The sequence below is a fragment of the Arvicola amphibius genome, chromosome 1, assembly GCF_903992535.2.
Source record: "Arvicola amphibius chromosome 1, mArvAmp1.2, whole genome shotgun sequence".
Lineage (NCBI taxonomy): Eukaryota > Metazoa > Chordata > Mammalia > Rodentia > Cricetidae > Arvicola > Arvicola amphibius.
The window spans coordinates 151,030,233-151,052,197 of NC_052047.1; the positions used below are offsets into that span (position 1 = coordinate 151,030,233).

The 21,965-nt window shown below is 49.4% G+C and overlaps 1 protein-coding gene across 1 annotated transcript; it reads right to left on the minus strand.

Moving 5' to 3' along the window:
- Nucleotides 1-712: 712 nt before the first annotated feature.
- Nucleotides 713-14,271, minus strand: Naa40 (N-alpha-acetyltransferase 40, NatD catalytic subunit). The gene is made up of 8 exons (XM_038333057.1): nucleotides 14,045-14,271; nucleotides 7,938-8,033; nucleotides 6,750-6,802; nucleotides 5,065-5,160; nucleotides 4,817-4,975; nucleotides 4,598-4,681; nucleotides 3,369-3,446; nucleotides 713-3,122 (listed from the first exon to the last, which is right to left on the minus strand). Exons 1-8 carry the CDS (start codon nucleotides 14,048-14,050, stop codon nucleotides 2,981-2,983), a joined length of 714 nt encoding a protein of 237 aa, XP_038188985.1. The 5' UTR covers nucleotides 14,051-14,271; the 3' UTR covers nucleotides 713-2,980.
- Between the last annotated feature and the right edge of the window lie 7,694 nt (nucleotides 14,272-21,965).

Consider the following 21,965-nt stretch of genomic DNA (forward strand, 5'->3'; position numbering starts at 1 on the left):
GGAACAATGCTCCCAGCTTTGAGAGGAACCACAGGGCTGGCACTACGGTTCTCTTCATTGTGGACGGAACCCTGCCGTATCCTTCCCCTGGTGTCCAGGTGTACCCAGTATCCTCATCTGCCAGGGACCTCAGTGTCTTGTCCTTCACCTACCACCACACCTGACCAAGAGTACGGTGAAGACGGTCCCTCCTCAGTCCACAGGAATTTCTGAACTCCAGTTCCCAGGACCACTTCCTGCCTCTGAGCCTGTGTCAGGCAGGAGCCCAGCCTAGGGAAGCAGCTGTAAACTCTCCCAGACATGCTGCAGAGGTCTGGCAGAGCTAACCCTTCCTTTGGGCCTCTTTCTCTGTGAAGAGACTTCAGAGTCCTCACTGAAGACTTTGATGAGGATTACTCTTGAGTACTGTAGTAAACACAGGGACAAAGCTCATCCTTCCACTCACACAGGGGACTGAATTCATGGCTGGGTGTTGATGCCCAGTCAGAGCCTGGCTCAGGGCCTACTCCAGGATGCCAAGCAGACAGCATTCTGAACATCCCTGACCTCACCCAACTTCTGGGAAATGGCACAAATACATACACTTGGGCTCCACTTACCCACAGCTTCCTTCTCAGAAAGGGGGTGGGGCCAGCACAACCCATGTGCCTCCCAAAAGCAATGCGTAAAACCCACTGCCCATGGCACCCAGCATCTGGACATCATCCCAGCATCTGAACAAAGTGTCTTTTATTAATGACATACAAATAAAACTGATACAAAAGGAGACATTTTCCCTCTTTGATTCCAGTGATAAGAAGCTGCTAAGAAGAAATACATAAAACAAGAAACTTATCTTCCAACTTTCCTCTAAAACACAAACAAAAAAAACCTCCAGAAAGTTAAAAAGAACCACACACATTTAACAGCAACAAAAATAACCTGAAAAGGGACAGGCTCACTAACAAAAACCTTAAAACATTTTTAACATGTCCCAAACAAAAAAACAAAAGAGCCTGGTACAGCAGGCTAGACCTTCTGTTTCTCAAAATCATGAGGGTGGAAGATGTATGCCTGATAAACCATTGGACTCAACACCCACAGATCTGCTGGTCTTGGCCACCGTCCCTCTGGTCCAGTGAGAGACCCTGCAGGGTCCTTTGGGATGTGGTCTGCAGAGGGTGAGGAGCAGGGCAGGCACTCAGCACAAGCGCCCTGGTGCCAGGTGTCCAGTGACTGGAGACAAGACACTCACCTCACCTCACATGGGATTTATACTGGGGGTTCCTTTTGGTCCCCCTAAGTGTGAGGCATCAAAAATTCATGATCTAAGACAGATGAGGATCAGGGAGTTAACTCTTCCAAGCATGTTCCTGTTTCATGATTCTTGGAAGGAGCCTACCAATCCCAACTGGGCAGCTTCAACTCTCACCAGGGGATAGTCCCCAGAAGCTAGCAGGCCAGGCAAAGGTAGATCTATTCCAGTGTAAAGCTCCAATGCCCTCTCCAAGGCAAGGCTGACAGGGCTAAGAACAGCACAGGGCGCTCACAGAGGACAGACCCTCCATGCCCAGGCTACCATGCAAACAAGGATCTGAGAGGTGACTGCTCTGGGGAGACCTGCCAGGACAGACAGCCAGAGTCAGGCAGGGGGTGAGCTGAGCAGACTCTGAGGTCAGGAAGGGTCTCAGAGCAACTGCACAAAGGCAAGCTCTTTGCCATGCCTCAAGGCAAAACTCAGGGATGGCATTGGGGAAGCGGCAAGTGTGTTTTCCTAGATGAAGATTTGGTTTTGCTTCCTTGGAAGAACATAACCCAGAGATCAGGATGAGTTCAAGTTCTAAGCCTACACTCTTCTTCATCCTCTGAAGAGGAAGGCCTTCTCCTGGCTCTGGCCTGCCACTGTACGATGACACCAATGACAGAAAGCAGTGGTGAGCCACTGAAAAGCATTCCTGAGTATCCAAGTGGGCCAGGACAGTGGCACAGTGCCTCACTGAGGCAGTGAGGGATGGGGCTGGGGAGAACAGGCAAAGAGGCCTGCTGCTGGCTGGGGCTCCTCAGACAGGGAGGGTGGGGGGTGTGACCCCACCTTCAGAGAGCAATCAGCACCAAGAGTAGGAGAAAACGGTATTAACTATACCAGGAAGGGTCCTTCTGGGGAAGAAGAGGGGTTCCCTGCTGTTACTTTTCTTGAGACTAAGAACAGAGGTATCTGGGCTGAAGAGAGAGGTGTGTGAACAGGCGGGACTGTGGTTTCCTTCTTGAGTAAAAAGGCTGAGTCAAGATCATGAGAAATGCAGCAAAATTCAAAAGGCCCAGAGATGTGGCATCCCTAGGTCAAACACGTAAAAGATTGGCAGCTCTTCCTGGTCTTCTCTGCCTTAGTGACAGTGATGGAGACATAATCTCCTCCTGAAGTTGGCTGGTCCCGAGACTCCACCCTGGGGATCTATAAGAACACAGCACAAACCCCTGCATCTTGACATCAAAGAGCTACATGGTCTCCAGGAGAGCACTTGGTCCCCAGAGTAAAAGAGTCCAAGGGCTGTTGTGTGCCCAGATCTGCATCCAATCCTTCCTTGCGACCAGCAGACTCCAGGTCTTTCACAAAGGTGGGGCTAAACATTCCATCTGTCCATATGGGGCATGGTGTGGGGCCCTGTCAGGAATTCAGCTGCAGACAAGTGGGAACCTTCCATTTAGGGTGCCAAGAGCTAAGCAAGGAGGCAGCCACTGCACAAGGATGGGCTCAGTGGCCAACCTGTCACCCTTTTCACAGCACCCTCTCCCTGTGTTCCCTCCTGGCACTCTGCTTTTCCAGGAGGGGTGGAAAGGCAACTGGGGTCACTGCTCCCCAGGGTTCTGTGCTCTCAGGGTATGCCTGGCTTATGCAGGGCTAAGGCACCCACAGTTCTGGGGGTACCTGGCAAGTGGCTTAAGACCAGGGAAGAGGACAGGCCTAAGGAGAGTGACTTCACTTGCAAATGGTTCTGGGAGCTCAGTGACAGCAGCCACCACAGTGCCCGCCTGTGTGAGAATGCTGACTATCCCCAAACTTGGTCCTCCGGCTCAGGATCTCGTAAGAACAGTCCTCCCCACAGCAACCAGACATGCTGGGGGAAGAGTCATCGATTTCAAACCTACAAGACAGACAGGAGGAAAGGGTTGGCAGCTGGTTTTGCTTATGAGCCGAGAATTCTGCAGCAGTTCTGAGACCCTTGGAATGAGGCAAAAGGACCAAGTCAGAGAGCACTGGCACACCATCTCACGAACCCCAATCCCCACAGACACTAACAGGATCAGGATGAGGACAAGCAGGCACCTGGGACCAGCAGAGGGAGCACCCTAACCACCCAGAAGGACCACGCCAGAGCCGCGCTCCTTACTGAAGTGCCTCTCGGAAGAACTGATAGGCGCCATGGTTGTGTTTAAAGACAGTTAGCATCACCTTCTTCATCTGTGTGCTGGAAGGGAGCAGAGTGAACACCTTTTAGAAACTGAATCAAGGGTCTAGAGAGATGGCTTAGCAGTGAAGAATACTGTTCTTCCAGAGGACTGGAGTTCATTTCTCAGCCACAGGGTGGCTCACACCTACCTACCTGAAACTCAAGATCTAGAGTATCCCACACCCTTCTGGCTTCTCCAGGCACTATACTCACATGGCAGGCATGTACATACACATAAAAATATGTAAAATAAAAACAAAATACACATACACATTTTTTTTAACGTAAGAGTGCTCTATCCATATGTATGCCTTTATGCCACAAGAGGGCATCAGATCCCACTAGACATGGTTGTAAACCACCATATGGTTGCTGGGAATTGAACTCAGGACCTCTGGAAGAACAGCCAGTGCTCTTAACAGCTGAGCTATCTCTTTAGCCCCCAAGACATATCTTATTTTAAAACAAAACAAAACAAAAACACAAGGTTTGGAGAAATGTCTCAGAGGTTAGGAAGACCTAACCTCTTGCAGAAGACCTGTGATTTAATCTTTAGCACTGACATGGTGGTGCATAGCCATCTGTAACCCTAGGTCCAAGGAATCTGATGCCCTCTTTGGGCCTTCAAAAGGTACCAAGTACAAACATGGTACATATACAAACACACAGGAAAAAACACCCATACACTCATAAAAGTAAAAAACAAGCTGTAACTCAGCGTTAGTGCATGTCTTTAATCCCAGTACTTGGGAGGCAGAGGCAAGTGGCTCTCCGAGTTCCAGGCCAGCCTGGACTACAGAGTGAGACCCGTGACAGCCAGGGCTACCCAGATAAAACTCAACAACAACAACAAAGCGAATCAATCAATCAATACAGAACAGAGACTAAGGTCAGGTCTCCTCTCTCTCTTCCTTACATTTTGCCCCAAAAGGAGTCCTCCAGTCCCTCCTCAGACTGCAGAGGTCTTGGCCCCCTTGGCACCGAGTCCCTCCCACACTGCAGGTTGGCCAGAGTACCCCAGTGTCAGGGATCTGTCCCACTTGCCCTCTAACCTAGAGGCGTAATAAAGCAGGGCCGGCTTTCTGACAGGTCTAGACACATTTTTCCTCCGAGACCGCCCGAGATCAGTGGCCCCCTTGATGCAGCTCTTTCCCCGCAGCAGCCCTTACCTGTTGGCCATGAGCTGCAGGATCTGAATGAGGAACTTCCCCAGGCCTTTCCGCCGCACCTTGCTCTCCAACTGCACTTCATAGCTAACAAAGAAAGCAGAGGCATGCACAGGACCGTGCCAAGGAGAGGGTCCCACTCCAGAGGAGCCTGCTGTCCAGACTCGGTGGGCTCTACTACCTGGTCTCCTCCCTTTACCCAAGTTAAGCCTCAGTTCCTACCAGTACAGGACTTCATCCCCGCACTCCACATCAAATCGGAAGTGAGAAAAGGCAACTGGAATGGAACTGTTTTCCCAAGCAATGAGGTACCAGGCTCGGTCATCAGTCATTTCCTCCCGTTTCTCTCGGTCCTTCCAGCCCCATTCACTTTGCTCATACCTGAGGAGTTGGAGTTGGGGCAATCAGGACAGGGAACCTTGGAAGAAAGCCACTGGGATGCAGGCTGCCCTCAGTGAGGCCATGCTTACATTGTCTGCATATTGGTTTTGGTGAGGTCAAAGGCCCAATCCACAGTAGCTGGCTCCAATCCAGACACTCGCTTACATTCAATGGAGATATTCAACCTGAGAAGTGGACAGGGAGACATCAGGGCTAGGGTTCTCACCAGGACACTGCTGTTCCTCCTTTAATGTCTGCCAGGGAGGCATGCCACTCTCAGGCACCCTACAGGAAAAGCCAAATTTTCCAGATGTAGGATTAACAACAGTCATCACAGGCCTATTTCCAGCCTCACCTGTAGAGTCTTTATCAGGCTCACTCTGTCAGCTGCTCTCCTTCTTAGCTGCCTCTCTCTCCCCTACCCGCCCAGTCTCTGCAGCTTCTAGTACTTACCAGAAACACTCTACTCCCCGGCTGTTTGTGAGCACCTGTCCTGCTAACTGTACCTCTGCTCCTCCTCTCACTGGGCTCACAGGACCAGGGCTTTAGCTAACTGCCATCCCTGCAGAGCAGCCGGGTGACTTGGGCTTTCAAGAAGACTACAGCTCAATACCTCTCCCTCAGTCCAGTCCTACCTGCCTCTTCCTTGTGACACCCAATGGGGACTGACATGTGGAACGGGGTATAAACCACTACTATAGGCATTAAGGTCCTTCATTCCAATAAGACTGAAAGGAACCAATCTGAAAACTCAAGATTTTAAGGGAAAAAAATGGGGGAGAGTGGCTGGAGTAATGGCTTGCTGTTAAAAATCACTTGCGCCAGGCAGTGGTGGCGCACGCCTTTAATTCCAGTACTCAGGAGGCAGAGGCAGGTGAATTTCTTTGAGTTTAAGGCTAGCCTGGTCTATAAGAGCTAGCTCCAGGACAGGCTCCAAAGCTACAGAGAAACCCTGTCTTGAAAAAAAAAACAAAGAGAGAGAGAGAGAGAGAGAGAGAGAGAGAGAGAGAGAGAGAGAGAGAGAGAGAGAGAAACATTAACATGTGCCACCACAGCATGGCTTTATCTGATTCTTTGAACATAGAAAATTATAAGTCCGGGGCTGGAGAGATGGCTCAGAGGTTAAGAGCACTGACTGCTCTTCTAGAGATCCTGAGTTCAATTCCCAGCAACCACATGGTGGCTCACAACCATCTATAATGAGATCTGGTGCCCTCTTCTGGCATGTAAGCATACAGGGAAGGAATGTTGTATACATAATAAATAAATAAATTTTTTAAAAAAAAATTATAAGTCCTTAAAAGGTCAATCAGAGGGCTGGGAATATGGCTCCTGCACAGAGTGATCATCTAGTACACTCAAGGCTATGAGTTTAATTCTCAGTGCCAGGAAAACTCAAAAACTGACAATATTCTGTTGTAGTGGCACACGCCTTTAATCCCAGCACTCGGGAGGCAGAGGCAGGCAGATCTCTGTGAGTTTGAGGTTAGCTTGGTCTACAAGAGCTAGTTCCAGAACAGGTTCCAAAGCTACAGAGAAACCCTGTCTGGGGGGGACTGGGGCGGGCTATCAGTTCTTAGTTGTGCAACCTCAATCATACACAGTCTTTGCATACCTAGCAATTCCTGCATCACCTTAACTGGGAGACTGTATCAATAGGAAGAACCAGCCAGTTGTTGCTTTTTCATAATGGAGAAAAACATGCAAGACTCTGGGGGAGTGAACGCCCAAGAACCCCCAGGAGACAATCATTAGGAAAGCTAGCACAACTCACCCATTGCGGTCATATTTCTTGAAGACTGGGAACGCCTCCAGAGGGTCTCCAAGCTGTGGAGAGAAAGAGTACACAAAGATGAACGAAGGCACTAGTAAGAAGGTGTGGGACCATGTCAGCTTTACGTGGTAGGAGGGAACGAACACGACTGGCCTGTGGCATAATGCCTGACCCCGTGTAGGAATTCCAAGAAAGAGGTGACTGATCTGCTCGAGTACTTCAGGAACAAGACTGCCAACTAACTACAGCCTGTCCATCACCCCAGATGGAAAGCACAGCCTTGAAGGGTATCCGTTCAGAAGCACAGCTGTTTACCATGATGGAGATTAATAAAAAGTGACATAATAGGCTGGAGAGATGGCTTGGGGGTTAAGAGTACTTACTGCACTTCCAGAGGACCTGAGTTCATTCCCTAACACCCACATAGGACAGCTTACAACTTCCCGTAACACCAGCTCCAGGGGACTTTAAAGCCTCTGCCCACCCCCATGGACACCCACACTCATGTGCACACAACCCTCACCCTACCCCACAAAATTTGGAAAAAGACAATGTGAAATAATATAGCATGAGGCAAGCCGGGCGGTGGTGGCGCACGCCTTTAATCCCAGCACTCGGGAGGCAGAGGCAGGCAGATCTCTGTGAGTTCGAGGCCAGCCTGGTCTACAAGAGCTAGTTCCAGGACAGGCTCTAAAAAAAAGCTGCAGAGAAACCCTGTCTCGAAAAACCAAAAAAATAAAAAAAATAAAAAAAAAAAATATAGCATGAGGCAGGAAGGCCACCAAGGCCAAGCCCTTAGGCTCAGCCTGAAAGCTCCCAGGCCCAAGAGATGATTCACAGCTGCTGCTCCTGACTTCAGCACCAGGGGCCAGGCCGCTGAAGCCTTGGGTAAAGCAGAGTTTACAGCACTCATGGGTAGGCAGTAACCTCTGAAAGAAGGAAATGTTAAGAATACCATGTGCCATGTCTCATGAGGGAGATTTCCTCACCCAAAAGCAAAGTAGCAGAAAATCTCCCCAAGTCCCATATCAGGACGTCCTGTAGCCTCTTCACACTTTCCTCTGCACCTGAGCCAACTCTGCCTGGGCATAGGCCTGTGTGTACGATGCCCAGATCTGCCACTGGGTGGCGCCCAGAAGTCAAAAAAAAAAAGCTGAAGTTGAGGGAGGAATTGAAAAGGAGAGTCACCCTGTTGGCAGCATCCACTTTGGCACAGACAGCATCCATGGCCGCTCGCTCCTCCAACCGCTTCTGCTTCTTCTCCTTGGCTTTGCTCGACTTTCTCTGCAACAAAGAAAATACCACCACTAGAAGGACTGTGACTAGCACCTCAGAGGAATCCAAGGGGCCTTGCACCATTCACTTGGCCCTGCAACAGGAAACCTGGGTGTGTGGCCCAGCGGAGAACAGTGTTCACTCATGGTCCTGAGGTCAAGGAGAGGCAGGGTTCTTGAGGAAGAGCACTCCTCCAGCTGTGATGCTTGGAGTGCTGGCCATGGGGCAGCCTGCTGGCCCAGCATGGTGCATTTTCCTACAGAGGAAACACTCACTTTCAGGAACACTTAGGGAAACATTCTGGGATCTGAGGTGGCCTCTTTATGTCTTCTGACTTTGAGAGACACAGTCCCATGGAATCAGGATCATATGCACATGAAGGCCAAGGCACACTGGCTTCATGACACAGTACAGAGCCACTCCCAGAAGATCTGCCCAACGGAGGCCAACGAGTGGCAGGGACAGCATGCACCTGTTGATGACAAGGCTGGACTGAGAGCCTCATGGGTTCATCTCAGGGCAGAGGTGCCACATCGTCAGCAAGACCAAGCTGCAGGGGCATGACAGCATGGACAGGCAAAGACAAGTCCCTACCTGCATCTTGACCAGACCTTATCCGAAGACTAATGTGGGGCTCTCTCAAAAATACCTCCTCCACTGGGGGATGGGGAGGGCAGGGGAAGATGGTGGTCTCAATACTGTAGCTCAGGCAGGCCTCCAACTCAACTGTAATCGTCCTGCCTCAGCCTCCCAAGTCTAGGATTACAGGTGTGAACCATGTCCCCAGTTTCTCATCAAAAGTGCTTGTTCCTCTTTCCCTGCCAGATCCTACAACAAAAGAGCCTCATGCTCTGGTCTGAGAGTAATGCTTCCAACACCTGCCTGGTGCTGTCGTGACTACGGCTACAGAAAGGTGTTCAATGACAGCCCGTATCTCCTGACTCCAGCCCTACCTCTCTACAGCTCACTGGAAGGAGGTCAAAGAGCATCAATGCCAATGTGACCGTGGCACTGCCTGGCCCTAGGACATAGCACCGAACAATTCATATTCACATGAATTGAAAACCAGCTGCTAAACAGCTGGGTAAGTAAGTTCCAAAGCATAACTTCAGCCTGGATTTCTAAAGAACAACATTGCTTAACTCCTGCCTCAGCAACCAGAAGGTAAAAGAATTACACACAGAACTCACAAGATTCTTCTGACAGGCAAAGTGCCAGCAGCATCTACTACTACTCTTAAGCACTATGCCAGGAACCAGGCTAGCTCCCATGTTTAACCTCCCCCAAGAAAGGCACATACAGAGAGTAGAGCAGGATTTTGTTTCTGTGGTGCTGGGAATGGAACTCAGGGCCTTGTGCGTACCAGGCCAGTGATCTAACATTTAGCTACACACTCCCACCCCGAGGCTGTCTTCACAGAGACACAGAAGGGAACAGAGTGGCCCCTCTCCCAGATAGGTTTCCAGCATTCATTTCTCCTCTGGGAATCTGGGCTTCAGGACAACACTGAAATTGGTTAACAAAACACTTTCACAGAATACATGAGTCAAGGCTCAAAGTGGAAACCATCAATTACCTTTACACATGAAGAAACTGAGGCTAAAGCCGGGTGGTGGTGGCGCATGCCTTTAATCCCAGCACTCAGGAGGCAGAGGCAGGCGGATCTGTGAGTTGAGGCCAGCCTGGTCTATAGAGTGAGTTCTAGGACAGCTAGGGCTGTTATACAGTAAAACCCTGTCTCAAAATAAGAAGAAAGAAAAAGAAACACACACACACACACAGAAACTGAGGCTCAAGGGAGTATGACTCATGCACAGCTCCCCAGGCAGCAAAGCGGCCAAATGAAGATAACCTCAGGGGTCAGCCACAGATGCAGTGCTTGTGCAGCAGGTCGCCTGTCTCCCAGGGGCAGAAGCAGCTAGACTGCCACTCAGTCACCAAACAAAGACCTTCTCATACACTGCAGAGATAAAGCTGGATGCCACAAGTGCTCTCAGGCAACCACTCAGCAACTCCTTTCTTGATGCCTGTCTACCTGGAGATCAGTTTCCACAGTGCCGCCCCACACCCGACCTCAGCCCAAAGGCAGAAGCAGGGAAAGGAAAATGACAGATCAAAGTCTCCACAGCTTCCTGATGGAGTATTAAGAACACGAGCTTTCCATCAACCAGACCAGGCTGCACCCCACCTACCACCCTTGAATGACCATTTGAACATCTCCGGGGAGACTGGGGTGCAACCTCACTTCATCTTCACAGGAGATAGAAGCCCCCTTCTCCAACCTGCCAAGCAGACAGACTGTCAAACTGTTGGACTGTCACATAACAGCGGGGCGGGAGGAAAGGTGCTGGAAGGCAGTGTGACTGTCAGGCCCCCAAAAGCATGATACCTGGGTTCCCTCCACAGCATCACATTTCTGAACACAGTTCAGAAGACTTGTTATGCAGGCTGGTGAGCCAGGCAACCCCCAAACTGAGGCCCAAGGCTGCCACCACGGAGACTGAGATACTGAAAACAGCCCATAAGCACTTGGCTGCCAGCACAGAGAGAGGGGTGGAGGCCGGCTGAAGCAGGCTAGGCCACACAGGCAGGGGCTCCCCTCAACCCCAGCAAGCACCAGTTAGAGTGGTCTCCCACTGTTCCAATTAGCTTCACTACAGCCTTGTGGAGGTAAAGCTGTCCTGCAGGGACGAGGGAAAACTTGGCTAATTAAAATGGGAAATAAGCACAGAACAGTAAAGCTCATTGTGGTTAAGTGTCTTTCCCAAGGGAGCTTTATATAATAAAAAGAGTGTGGGATTTTGAGTCAAGAGACCTGGATTTGATTCTCAGCTCTTTTACTTAATAGCTGTGACTTTAGGCATGTTACTTAAAACCCTTTTGGCAAGTTACTCAATTTGTCAAAACCTCAGTTTCCTCAACCATAAAACGGGGCTGCTATACAGATAAAATGGTACTATGCATTGGATAGAAATTCTTTTTGGCTATACCTGTGCTACTGCCAAATTCATTCATGGCAAGGAGCTGGATGACACTGAGCTATACACATCTCCAGCTGTAGATGGTCTGTTTACAGAAATTCACTAGTGTTGGGACACTCTACTTGGTGCTTTTTTTTTGGGGGGGGGAAGGTGGGGATAGGGACAGGATCTCCTATAGCCCAGATTGGACCCTAACTTGCTATTTATGTAGCTAAGGTTGACCTTGAATTCCTGTTCCTCCTGCCTCTACTTCCTGAGTGCTAGAATTACGGGCTTCTGTCAGTTCATCCAGTTTATATGGTGCTAGCTTCACACATGCTAGGCAGGCACTCTACAGAATAGCTAAAGATCCCTCACCCTCTGCCACTGCTTTTCTAAAGAGGACGTGTTGGACAGCTCAGCTGGGACAAGAAACCCAAGGCTTGGAGAAGCTACTAATTCAAGCCATAGAGCCCAGAAGTTCTGAGAGGTCTTAAACCTGCCTTGGACTGGGCTCCACCAGGCAACCAGTCAGGGGTGGATCTACTTTACTTACCAGTGTGTGCATCCAGTGCTCAAAAATAGGACACCCAAGATTCAAATTTAGGCTTGAGCTGTAAAGTATACGTCCCTTCCATGATATCACATGTGGCTCATGTTAGTGTTGTGTGAATACTGCTTTCACTGGGTAGCTGCACATCTGATCTCCCTTTACTTCCTGTTAAAGCAATAACTCTACACAGTTCTAAGAGGCCCAGGAATCACAAGGAAAAATAGGAAAAAAAAAAAAAAAAAACAACAAACAAAACACAAGTGGCTGCTTCCAGAAGAGATTTGACATCATTTAGATTTCAGTGTCAATGCTTCTATCCAGCTAGTTTTGGCAACGGGAGAGAGATCTAATGTATAACTCAAACCCTATGAGTAGTAGTTGGTATACAAGAACCTAGGAGAAGCGGGTGGTGGTGGCACACGTCTTTAATCCCCGCACTCAGGAGGCAAAAGCAGGAGGACCTCTGAGTTCGAGGTCAGCCTGGTCTACAGAGTGCATACCAAGACAACCAAGATACACAGAAAAACCCTGTCTCTAAGAGGAAAGAAACAATCTTGGAGAGGTGTTTCACTTGCTGCCCCTTTCACTCAGCCTGGGGTAAAGCAGGGTACTACCTCGCTGGGAATGGGTGGAGACTACAACTTCCAGCCCTGCAGTAGGGCATGAGGGTGGGGCCTGATGAGCATAAGAAGAGTCCCATCAGAATCAGGGAAGGTAATTCAAGTCTCTACGGCCTAAAAGGCCAGGAGACACTCTGAAGGGAGCTATGGTGAGAAGCATCTCCAAAGTAAGAGCAATAGAGCGGGACCCAAAGGAAGCAAAGCCGGCAGCACATCTGGGCCTGCTACTTCAGGGCCCCGACAAGGACTAGAGCACCTGCGGCATGCTACCCTCCTTGCTGAGGGCTGTCTGCAATGGCTGGTCCTGGGCAGAGTTACAGAGTAATACTAGAAAATTGGACTTTATTTAGTTTGTTCAACAACAGCTGGGGCCTAGGATCGCTTATTAAATCTAAGCTAAATATGCCAAGGTCTCTAAGCTTGATTTTCTTCATATTAGGTAAACAACAGTAAACTGCCTGAACTATGACAAATGCTTTGGGAGTTTTTGTTTTTTTCTTTTTTGGATGCTGGAGATTGAACTCAGGGCCTTACATATGCTAAGCACATACTCTACTGCAGAGCTATATAACTCCAGACCCCCCCCCCCGGCTTGTTTTGACATGGGTCCCCAAAAAGTTTTTTGACACAGACTAATTTTCTTCTAACAAGCTGATTTGTTTGCAAAAAAAGGAAGAAAAAAAAAAACAAACTAGGTTAGCTGTCACTGAGGACAAACCCAATGAGATAAAAATAGCACCATTTATGATCCTTAAAGTGAGTCTGAGAATACAAGCAAAGTAGCAGCCACTGCTTATACGGCACCTAGTGGGCTATTTACACCCATTACCTTGTTTAGTCTTCAGCACTATCCTAAGAGGGAGGTCCTGTGCCTCACACAGACGAGGAGAACAAAATTAAGAAGGGCTTCATCACTGGCGGGTCAAGCCGCTAGCCACGAAGATGGGGCTGTCACTGGATCATCTGGTTCCAAAGTCAGGACTCCCTAAGGGTGTTGCAAACCCCACACGAACCCTAATAAGCCATGCTCAGGAAGGGCCAGGCCAGTTACATTTTTAGGAGGGTGACCCTCAAACACAAGACAATGCTTTTGCCCAGTCCTAGATCTATCTGCACATTCCAGGAATGGACATGGAAAAGCATCTTCTCACTGCCAACGCTTAACAGGTGGTTCCTATGCATCCTGCCTGGGGCCATCACCAGTGGCTCCATCCTCCCTGCTCATCAGCACACACACCCCACCCAAGCAAGTCACCTGTAGCGTGACTAAGAACAATCGAACCTTCTGAGACCCACTTTACTGCAGTCAGGGGCTGAACGGACAGACCTCTGTGGGAAGGAGGACTATATTTTATCAGGAGCAGGAGGAAGCTGGTAACGACGACCCAAAAGTATAGCGCAACAGACTGGGCTGAGGCTTGAGCAGCGGGAAGCAGATTGCACTGGGGCTCCGAAGGAAACGGGGGATGGGGTCCAGCGCCCAAGCCATTGTCAGTGTGACCTTGGCCGTGCGCCTTCTCGCCTCCCCGCCTCAGTTTCCTACAAGTCCGGGTTGCAGAAAAACGTTGGAACTGTGACAGCCAGATGATGGATAACCTCAAGGAGCAAGGGACTAACCACAGGGACGGAAGGGGGCTCGGGAGTGGGGAGGCCCACCAGGAGGTCAGAAAGGCAGGAAGGGGCGCGAGGGGCGCGGGGCGCGGAGTGGAGCGGGAGAAGGGAACTCCAAGAGGATTCCTAGGCCAGGCTCAACCCGGGGACCCTTACAACAGGGGACTCCGGTCAAGTGGGGGTCGGGGGTCACGTGAGGGGGATTCACGAAACAATAAGGACGCGGAGGATGAAGGGCAGCTGTGTACTTCCCATTACTTCTCCAGCCTCACTTACCCCCATGGTTGCGGCGGCGACGACCCTCGGCTCCTCCTTCTCGCACTTGCCGGTAGGGAGGCGGCAACGGCAGCAGGCTAGCTACAGCGGAGCGGCGGGCCACGCACTGCGCATGCGTCACACCAATTCCCCGCGCGTCCTAGCGGGCTCCGCGCCGGCGCAGAACCGGATAGAGCCGGGCGGCGAGCGCGAAGGCGCGCAGGTGGAGCGGTCGCCGTGCGCGCGGAGGGCCTGAGAAAGGCGGGAGGCGCGGCGGAGCGTCGCGCTAGGAATGACGCTTACTCGCCGGCCCCGCCCCTTCAGCAGTGCGCGTCCGTAGCTATGGAAACGACCACGCGGAGCAGGAGAGCGCGCAGGCTTGGAGCTGCGCGCCTCGGAGAGGCTCGGTGGGCGGTGGCGAGGGCCGCCTTGGCGGGCGCGCGGGCACCGCTAAGTCTTGGGAGGCGTTCTGGCCTTCTAGAAGCTGACCCTCGGCATTGCGTGCCTTTTCTAACCACTGCTATCCGTCCTGCTCACATTTGTTCACACAGCATTAATGTGCACCTACACTGTGTTGAACCCAGGGACATAGAAGTTACTGCAGTCTTAAACTTCGCTGTTTAGAGAGAAAACGGGCGTGCAACTGCCGTGTAAGTGTTGTTTAAAAGGCTGCTGTTAAAAGACCTCAGGTGTCCTGGGTAGTATTCATTTCAGGCTATGCAAACACCTGGGGGTGTGACCTCCGCATGACCTTGCATGGGAATCACCTGGGGAGACAGGGCAGTTTGTAAACCCCTGGGACTAACCCTGGAATCTAGGGTAGGCGCCATTCAGAGGTTTAGCTTTCTTGTGATTTTTATTTTGCTTGGTTTGGGGTGTCCTCCCTTCCCCTCGCCGCTTGCCCGTACTGAGAAGATCAAATCTAGGGCTAGGTGAGTTCTGAACCTGAGCGACAACCCCCGCTCCAGAGTCTTCACTGACACACAAAATTAGAGAGCCAGCTCTCCAGACTTAATGAATTTTTCAGATTTTAATCCTACGTTTATTGTTCAGAGAAGTTGTAGTCCTGGCAAAATTCAGTGAGTGCCTACTGCACCGAAGACACTGTTCTGGGCAGCAAGGGAAACAACGCCAAGGCAGGGGTGGTAGCTCTCACCTGTGACCCCAGCACTGCGGAGACAGGAAAGTGGGACCCTGGAAGTTCGAGGCAGTATTGGTCTCTATAACAAGTTTCAGGCCTGCCAGAGCTACTTAGTGAAACTCTGTCCTCAGAAAGGAAAAAAGAGATGAGAAGGTAAGAGAAGGAACAGATAGGGCTGGAAAGATAGCTCAGAGGGTAAGAGCACTGGCTGCTCTTCCAGAGGTCCTGAGTTCAATTCCCAGCAACCACATGGTGGCTCACAACCTCCTTGCCAGCAGTACATTGTATACTTAATAAATAAATCTTTAAAAAAAGAAAGAAAAAGAGAAGGAACAGATGGCTCAGCGGTTAAGACCACTGACTGCTCTTCCAGAAGACCCGGCTTCACTTCCCAGCCCCCATCATGTTGGCTCACAGTTGCCTTGTGGGATCTGATGCCCTCTTCTGGTCTTCACGAACATTCCCTGCACGTGGTGCATAGGGATACATATAAATAAAATATCAAAATATAAAAAGGTAAGAAAGGAAATAGTACCAAACATGAATGACACTGCTGGTATTTTCTAGAAAGGAGATAATAAACTAATTACATTATGTGACCATGAAGGGAAATAAATTATTTTCCATGAAGGGAAATAAAGCAGGTCAGGAAGGATAAAGTTTATAGTTATGAGTAGGATTCTTAGGGAGGGCAACATGAGGTGGTAATTGAGTTAAAATCTTTAGGGATTAAGGGAGCAAGTCATAACTGGGAGTTATGGTGCAGGCCTTTAATCCCAGCACTCAGGAGAGGCTGGTGGATCTCTGAATTCGAGGCCAGCCTGGTCAACAAATTGAGTTCCAGAACAGCTAGGGCCAATAGAAAAACCTGTTTAGATAAAACAAAAAGAGCAAGTCATGAGGCTACTTGGGAGCAGGGCATTCTAGGCAAGGAGATGGAGATTGTCAAAGAATTCAAGACATCTTACCTCCGAGCTACCTTCAAGTGGAAACACTATTGGTTGGCACTCCTAGTATTAAGCATAGTACGGGATGGAACCCGCAGGAGGATAATACAACACGGGTGCAGGAAGGCAAGAAGTGTTTCCTTCGAAGCGCACAGACTTGCAAAGACTTGAAGACTTAGAATACTGCTGGAAAGTTTGAATGGAGGAGTCACCCAGCTGGCTTAGGTGTTCAGAAGCTCACTGGGCTGCTGATTTGAAAAGGAGGTGAAAGTCAGTACTGTAATCAAGGGGTGAGTCTGTGTCCCACGATACCCAAGAGGGAGAAGGCCAGGAGCATTGAAGGCAGAGGTGGAGGATTTGTTGGCAAAGTGGATATGGGGTGTAAGGGAAGCATCAAGATCCACCCCTTCTTGGGGTGGGGCAGGGTGGAGAGGATCAGGAAGTCTGGTTTGTGGGGGTTGTTTTGGTTTGGTTTTGATTTTTCAAGACAGGGTTTCTCTGTGTAGCTCTTGCTGTCTGGGGTCTTTGTAGACAAGGCTGGCTTCAAACTCACAAATATCTATCTGCCTTTTGTCTCAAGTGCTGATTAAAGGTGTGTGCCACCACCAGCTGGCTAGGAATTCTATATTTTTATATTTATTTATTGATTGATTGATTGATTGATTGATTGATTGATTGGTTTTTCAAGACAGGGTTTCTAAGGAACTTGCTCTGTAGACCAGACTGATCTTGAATTTAGAGATCCACCTGCCTCTGATTCCTGAGTGCTAAGATTAAAGGCGTGTGTCACCAAGACCCAGCCAGAAATTCTATTTTTAATATTATTTAAAGACACCAAGAGACTGTAGGAAGATGAATGAATCTGCAACTGGTTCCTTACCTGGACACCAAAAAAATGTGTTGCTGGTGGTCACCTAGCATCTGAGGACTGGCCCGGGAGAGGGAGCTAAGGTGGGGGTGAATAGAGAGAACACCTGAGGACAAGGCAGGGGTCCACCTGTAAACCTGGAGGGAGGCAATTAAGGCTGTGCCCGCTTTCTGCCGTTTCACTTTTCCCCTCTCCTTCCCTGTATCCCTGTCGTAGTTTGCTCTTCCTGTCCCAATACAACCACCACGTCCCTTGTACCACCTTCCTCCCAGGCTCTGGAATTTTCTTGCTTTTTTTTTTTCTTTCTAGTATTGGGGACTGAAGCCAAAATAACATTGATTTGCCTTTGAGCTATGTCCCCAGTCCTACACAAGGAGTCCAGACAAACCACCTCCCCACCCAAGTTACCTGAGAAGACCCAATACCCTATTATTGTCCCCAAGGTAGAATTCTCCTGTGTAAAAGGGAACAGCGGGGCTGCTTCCCGCCACCTGGCTAGCTTTACCCAAAATAATTACACGGAAACTGTATTTATTTAAATACTGCCTGGCCCCTGGCCCGTTTCTGTAGCTTCTTATTGGTTGATTCTCATATCTTGTTTTAACCCATATTTAGTAATTTATATAGCACCACAAGGGGTGGCTTACCAGGAGAGATCTTAACCTGCATCCATCTCGGAGAGGAGAAGCATGGCTACTGCATATGGCGACTGCCTAAAGCGTCTCCCCACTCCTGCTACCCAGCATTCTGTTCTGTCTACTCCGCCTACCTAATTTTCTGTTCTCTTAAAGGGCCAAGGCAGTTTTCTTTATTAATTAACCAATGAAAGTAACATAGACAGATAACTCTCCTCCATCACTCCTGGACATCTTTTTATTTATTTGTTTGTTTGCTTATTTTGAGACAAGGTTTTTCTATCTAACAGTCCTAGCTGTCCTGGAACTCAATCTGTAGATCAGGCTGACCTTGAACTCAAAAAGATCTGCCTGCCTCTGCCCCCAGTGCTGGGAACAAAGGCATGCACCACCAGGCCCTCCTGAACATCTTTAAATATTGGCCCTTTTCTTTTTCAGGGCATCCTAGGTCCTTGGTCTGGTCAGAGGCTGAGTCAGACCAGCTTGGCTTTAAGCCCATTCCTTGCTGCTGACTGGCTTTGTTACTAAACACTTCTCATTTCTTTCTTTCTTTTTTTTTTATTTTTAAATTATGTATACAGTATTCTGTCTGCATGTATGCCTGCAGGCCAGAAGAGGGCATCAGATCTCATTACATGATGGTTGTGAGCCACCATGTGGTTGCTGGGAATTGAACTCAGGACCTCTGGAAGAGTAGTCAGTGCTCTTAACCTCTGAGCCATCTCTCTAGATCCCTAATTTCTTCCTCCCTCCTCTCTCCCTATGTCTCTCTGTCTGTCTCTGTCTCTCTGTCTCTCTCTGTCTGTCTCTCTCTCTCTCTCTCCTCTCTCCTCTCTCTCTCCTCTCCCTCCCTCTTTCTTTTTTCCTTTTTAGGTTTTCAAGACAGGGTTTCTCTTCTTAGCCCTGACTTTCCTACTGGCTCTGTGGACCAGGCTGGCTCCAACTCAGAGATCTACCTGTTGCTGCCTCCTGAGAAGCACCACCGCCTGGCAGTTAACATTTCTAAGACTCAATTCCTTGCTTGTGAATAAGACCACTGAAAGCAGCCCTCTTCCAGGGCTGATTGTGACTTAAACAAGACAGCTGCAGGACCTGGCAAGGAACGGTCCCTTCCTTGTCCCTGCAAACATCCTCCCGTTCTGAGGGTGCTTTTCTATTATCACCTCACTAACCATTCCCCCAGGGTTAAAGAAGCCCTTGTTCATTCTTGTTCTGACTTCATAGACAGAGATTTTCTTAATCCCTAGTCTCACCCCATGTCTGGAGTGTCTCTGGCAGCTCCTCCCACCTGCCCCCTAGATAATCTTTCTCTCTCTCTCTCTCTCTCTCTCTCTCTCTCTCTCTCTCACTCTCTCTCTCTTTCTCTCTCTTTCAACACAGGATCTCTCTCTCATAGTCCAAACTGGCCTCAGTTTTGCTATAGAACTCAGGCTGGCTTTGAACCTCTGATCTTTCTGCCTCTACCTCTTAGGTGCTGGGACTTGAGGGTGAACCAGCATACCTTAAGTCCTTCCCCTTTTCTTCCCTTTCCTCTAATGCAGCCAACTCCTCCAAACACCTACAGCCCTCCTTAGGCACTCAATCTCCTGCTTAGTGTTGTTTTTAAGTTCCAGGAAGTAGGGAGGGAAGGCTGTATGTGTGTGTCTGTGCCTCTCGATGTGTGTCTGTATGTTGTATGTGTCTGTGCCTCTGTGTGTGTGACAGGACCCCCTTCCCCTGGAGAGGTATGGTGTGGAAGGAGAGTCATGTATAACTATCAGGTGAGAGTCCCCCAACTTCCCAGGGAGAATTCTATTTTAGCTTCCTCATCTCTACATCCTAGGCGTCATCCATACTAGGATTCCTTCCCTAGTTTTCAGCTCTGCTCCTCCCTGCCTCTTGCTTGCCCTAGGGCCTCCCCCTGCAAGTTTTTTCTTTCTTTCTTTCTTTCTTTTTTTTTTTCAGAAAAGTCACTCTTTCTGTTTGCATCCCACCCACTCCCGGGGCAGGCTGGGCCGCTGACTCCTGGCTCCCCAGGCCTCGTGCCCACATTGAGTTTAATCAGCTGTGCTGCGATGCTCTGAGCATCCGGCCCTCTCCACAGCATCTGCCTATTCTCTCTCTCTCCTTCACTCGGGTAACACAGCACACCCCTGTTTTTGTGAGGCTCAGTTAAAAGCCTGTTAGGGAGGCTGCCTGTTCATGCCTATAATCCCAGACCCGAGGAAGCTGAGGCAAGAGAATGGTGAATTCCACACTGAGGTGCACAGTGACGACTTGTCTCTCAAATTTAGTCTTCATATGACAGATCAGCAACATAGCCCCTTCTTGTTTTGGCTTAGTTTGAGTAGTAGGGTTTGAACATGCTAGACCAGGGTTCTACTGCAGAGTTAACTTCCATGACTGCTTCCTGAGTTCTGGATTTTATGCTGTACCCTCTCTCAGAAACCCTTTTTCCTCCTCATAATGACTCAGATGCCAGCTTAGATAGTGACCACTTTCTCTCATTCCACATGGATGACCTGGGCACCCTACTGAGGACTTCCACCATCCCTGCCATTTCCCCTATTGCCTACACATCCACCCTCTTTTTGGAGACAGGGATTCACATATCCCAGGTTGGCCCCAAATCTATTATGTAGCTTTAATTTTTTTGTTTTATTCTATTATTATGTAGTATGTGTATTTATCTGGTGACCAAGAAAGCCAGAAAGCTCATCACACAGCCTGGAGCTGAAGTTACAGGTGATTGTGAGCCACCATATCAGTGCTGAGAATTGGACACAGGTCCTTTGGAAGAGCAGCTCGAAACTGCTGAGCCATCTCTCCAGCTGCAATCTTGAACTCTTGATCCCCCTGACTCTGCCTTCCAGGTGCTGGGATTTCAGGAGTGTGCCTCCATGAGTAGTGCTGGCAGGCACACACAGGGCTTCCTGCTTGCTAGGCAGTTGCTCTCCCTACTCAGCTACATTCCCAGCCCCTTTCATCACTCTGTTGGCTCCCGCGGCTGGGAATTGTACTTTCTCTGCCATTGCTGTTAGGACAGCAGATTCAATGCACAAATTCCAACTTGCCCCTTATCTGACACCACCACTGAACTGGGTACCCAGTGCAAAGCTATTTCAGAGAGGTGTTTCAGATGCTAATGCCGACAACCTCTGTCAGGTCAGCTGTACCTCTGGGACCCAGTTGGTCCCTGGCAGACAGCAGGTACTCAGTAAATTTCCGTAGTTGGAGTGGTGGCAAGCAGGGGTGCTATAATGGATCACAGAGGGGAGAGCAAACTCCTTGGATGAGGGGATACCTGAGCCGAAGCAGGCAGAGATTTGGGGTCCCGGCACCACTGTCTTCTCCGTGGTGATGTCTCCTGTGGTAGCCCGAGCAGGGTTCTCCCAGGAGCTATGGCCCAGTCCTATGGGGCCTGTGAATGTGACCTTGTGTGGAAATAGGGTCTTTGCGGATTGTTAGGATTTAGGCTTTTTTCTCTTGAGTTTATGAGTTAAGCTGGTCCCCAGTGTGGGCCTTCAAAGGGGAAGAGCCAAGTGTGAGATAATTAGGCCATGGGGGGGCAGTGTCTAGAAAGAATTAAGGCAGTTCTCTTGGGACCCAAGTTAGTTACTGCTTGGGTGTTGTTATGAAAGAGCAAGGGTGACTCCAAGCTGGTCTCTCTGGCTTCCTGTCTTGACGGTTGACTCTCCTTAAACAAGTTCCATGACCCTCATCATGGCCAAGCCAACGGAGCTGACTGACTTTAGTTAACTTTGTCATTGTAACCAATGGACGGGACAGAAAGAGTTTGATTGGCTCATGATTCAGAGGGTTCAGCACAAGATCCCTTATTCCACGTGCATGATCCAAACATTATTGAGGTGAGAATGTGGAGAGGCTGTTGTTTACTTCCCTCTTGGAAGACAGGATTTGGAGACAACGGCAGACAAGGAGAGGCCAGGTCAAGATATCTCCCCAGGGACACATTCCAGCAATGACTTCCTCTAACTAGGGGCTACTACCCCCCTCCTCTGTCCTCCACCTCCCAGTAATTCCATCATATGAATCTGATCCCTTCATGAAGTCAGAGTAATCAAGATACCTTCATAGGTAAGGCACTGGTAGCACATGCCTTTAATCCTAGCACTCAGAAGGCAGAAGCAAGCAGATCTCTGAGTTTAAGGCCAGCCTGGTCTACCTAGTGAGTTTCAGGACTGCCAGGGCGATACAGAGAAACCCTGTCTTGAAAAAAATAAATAAAACTCTTCTTCTTGTTTTTGAGACAGGGTCTCACTAATAGCCTTCACTGGCCTCGAACTATATAGACCAAACTGCCAAGCTGGCCTCAAACTCACAAAGATTCACCTGCCTCTGCCTCTCAAGT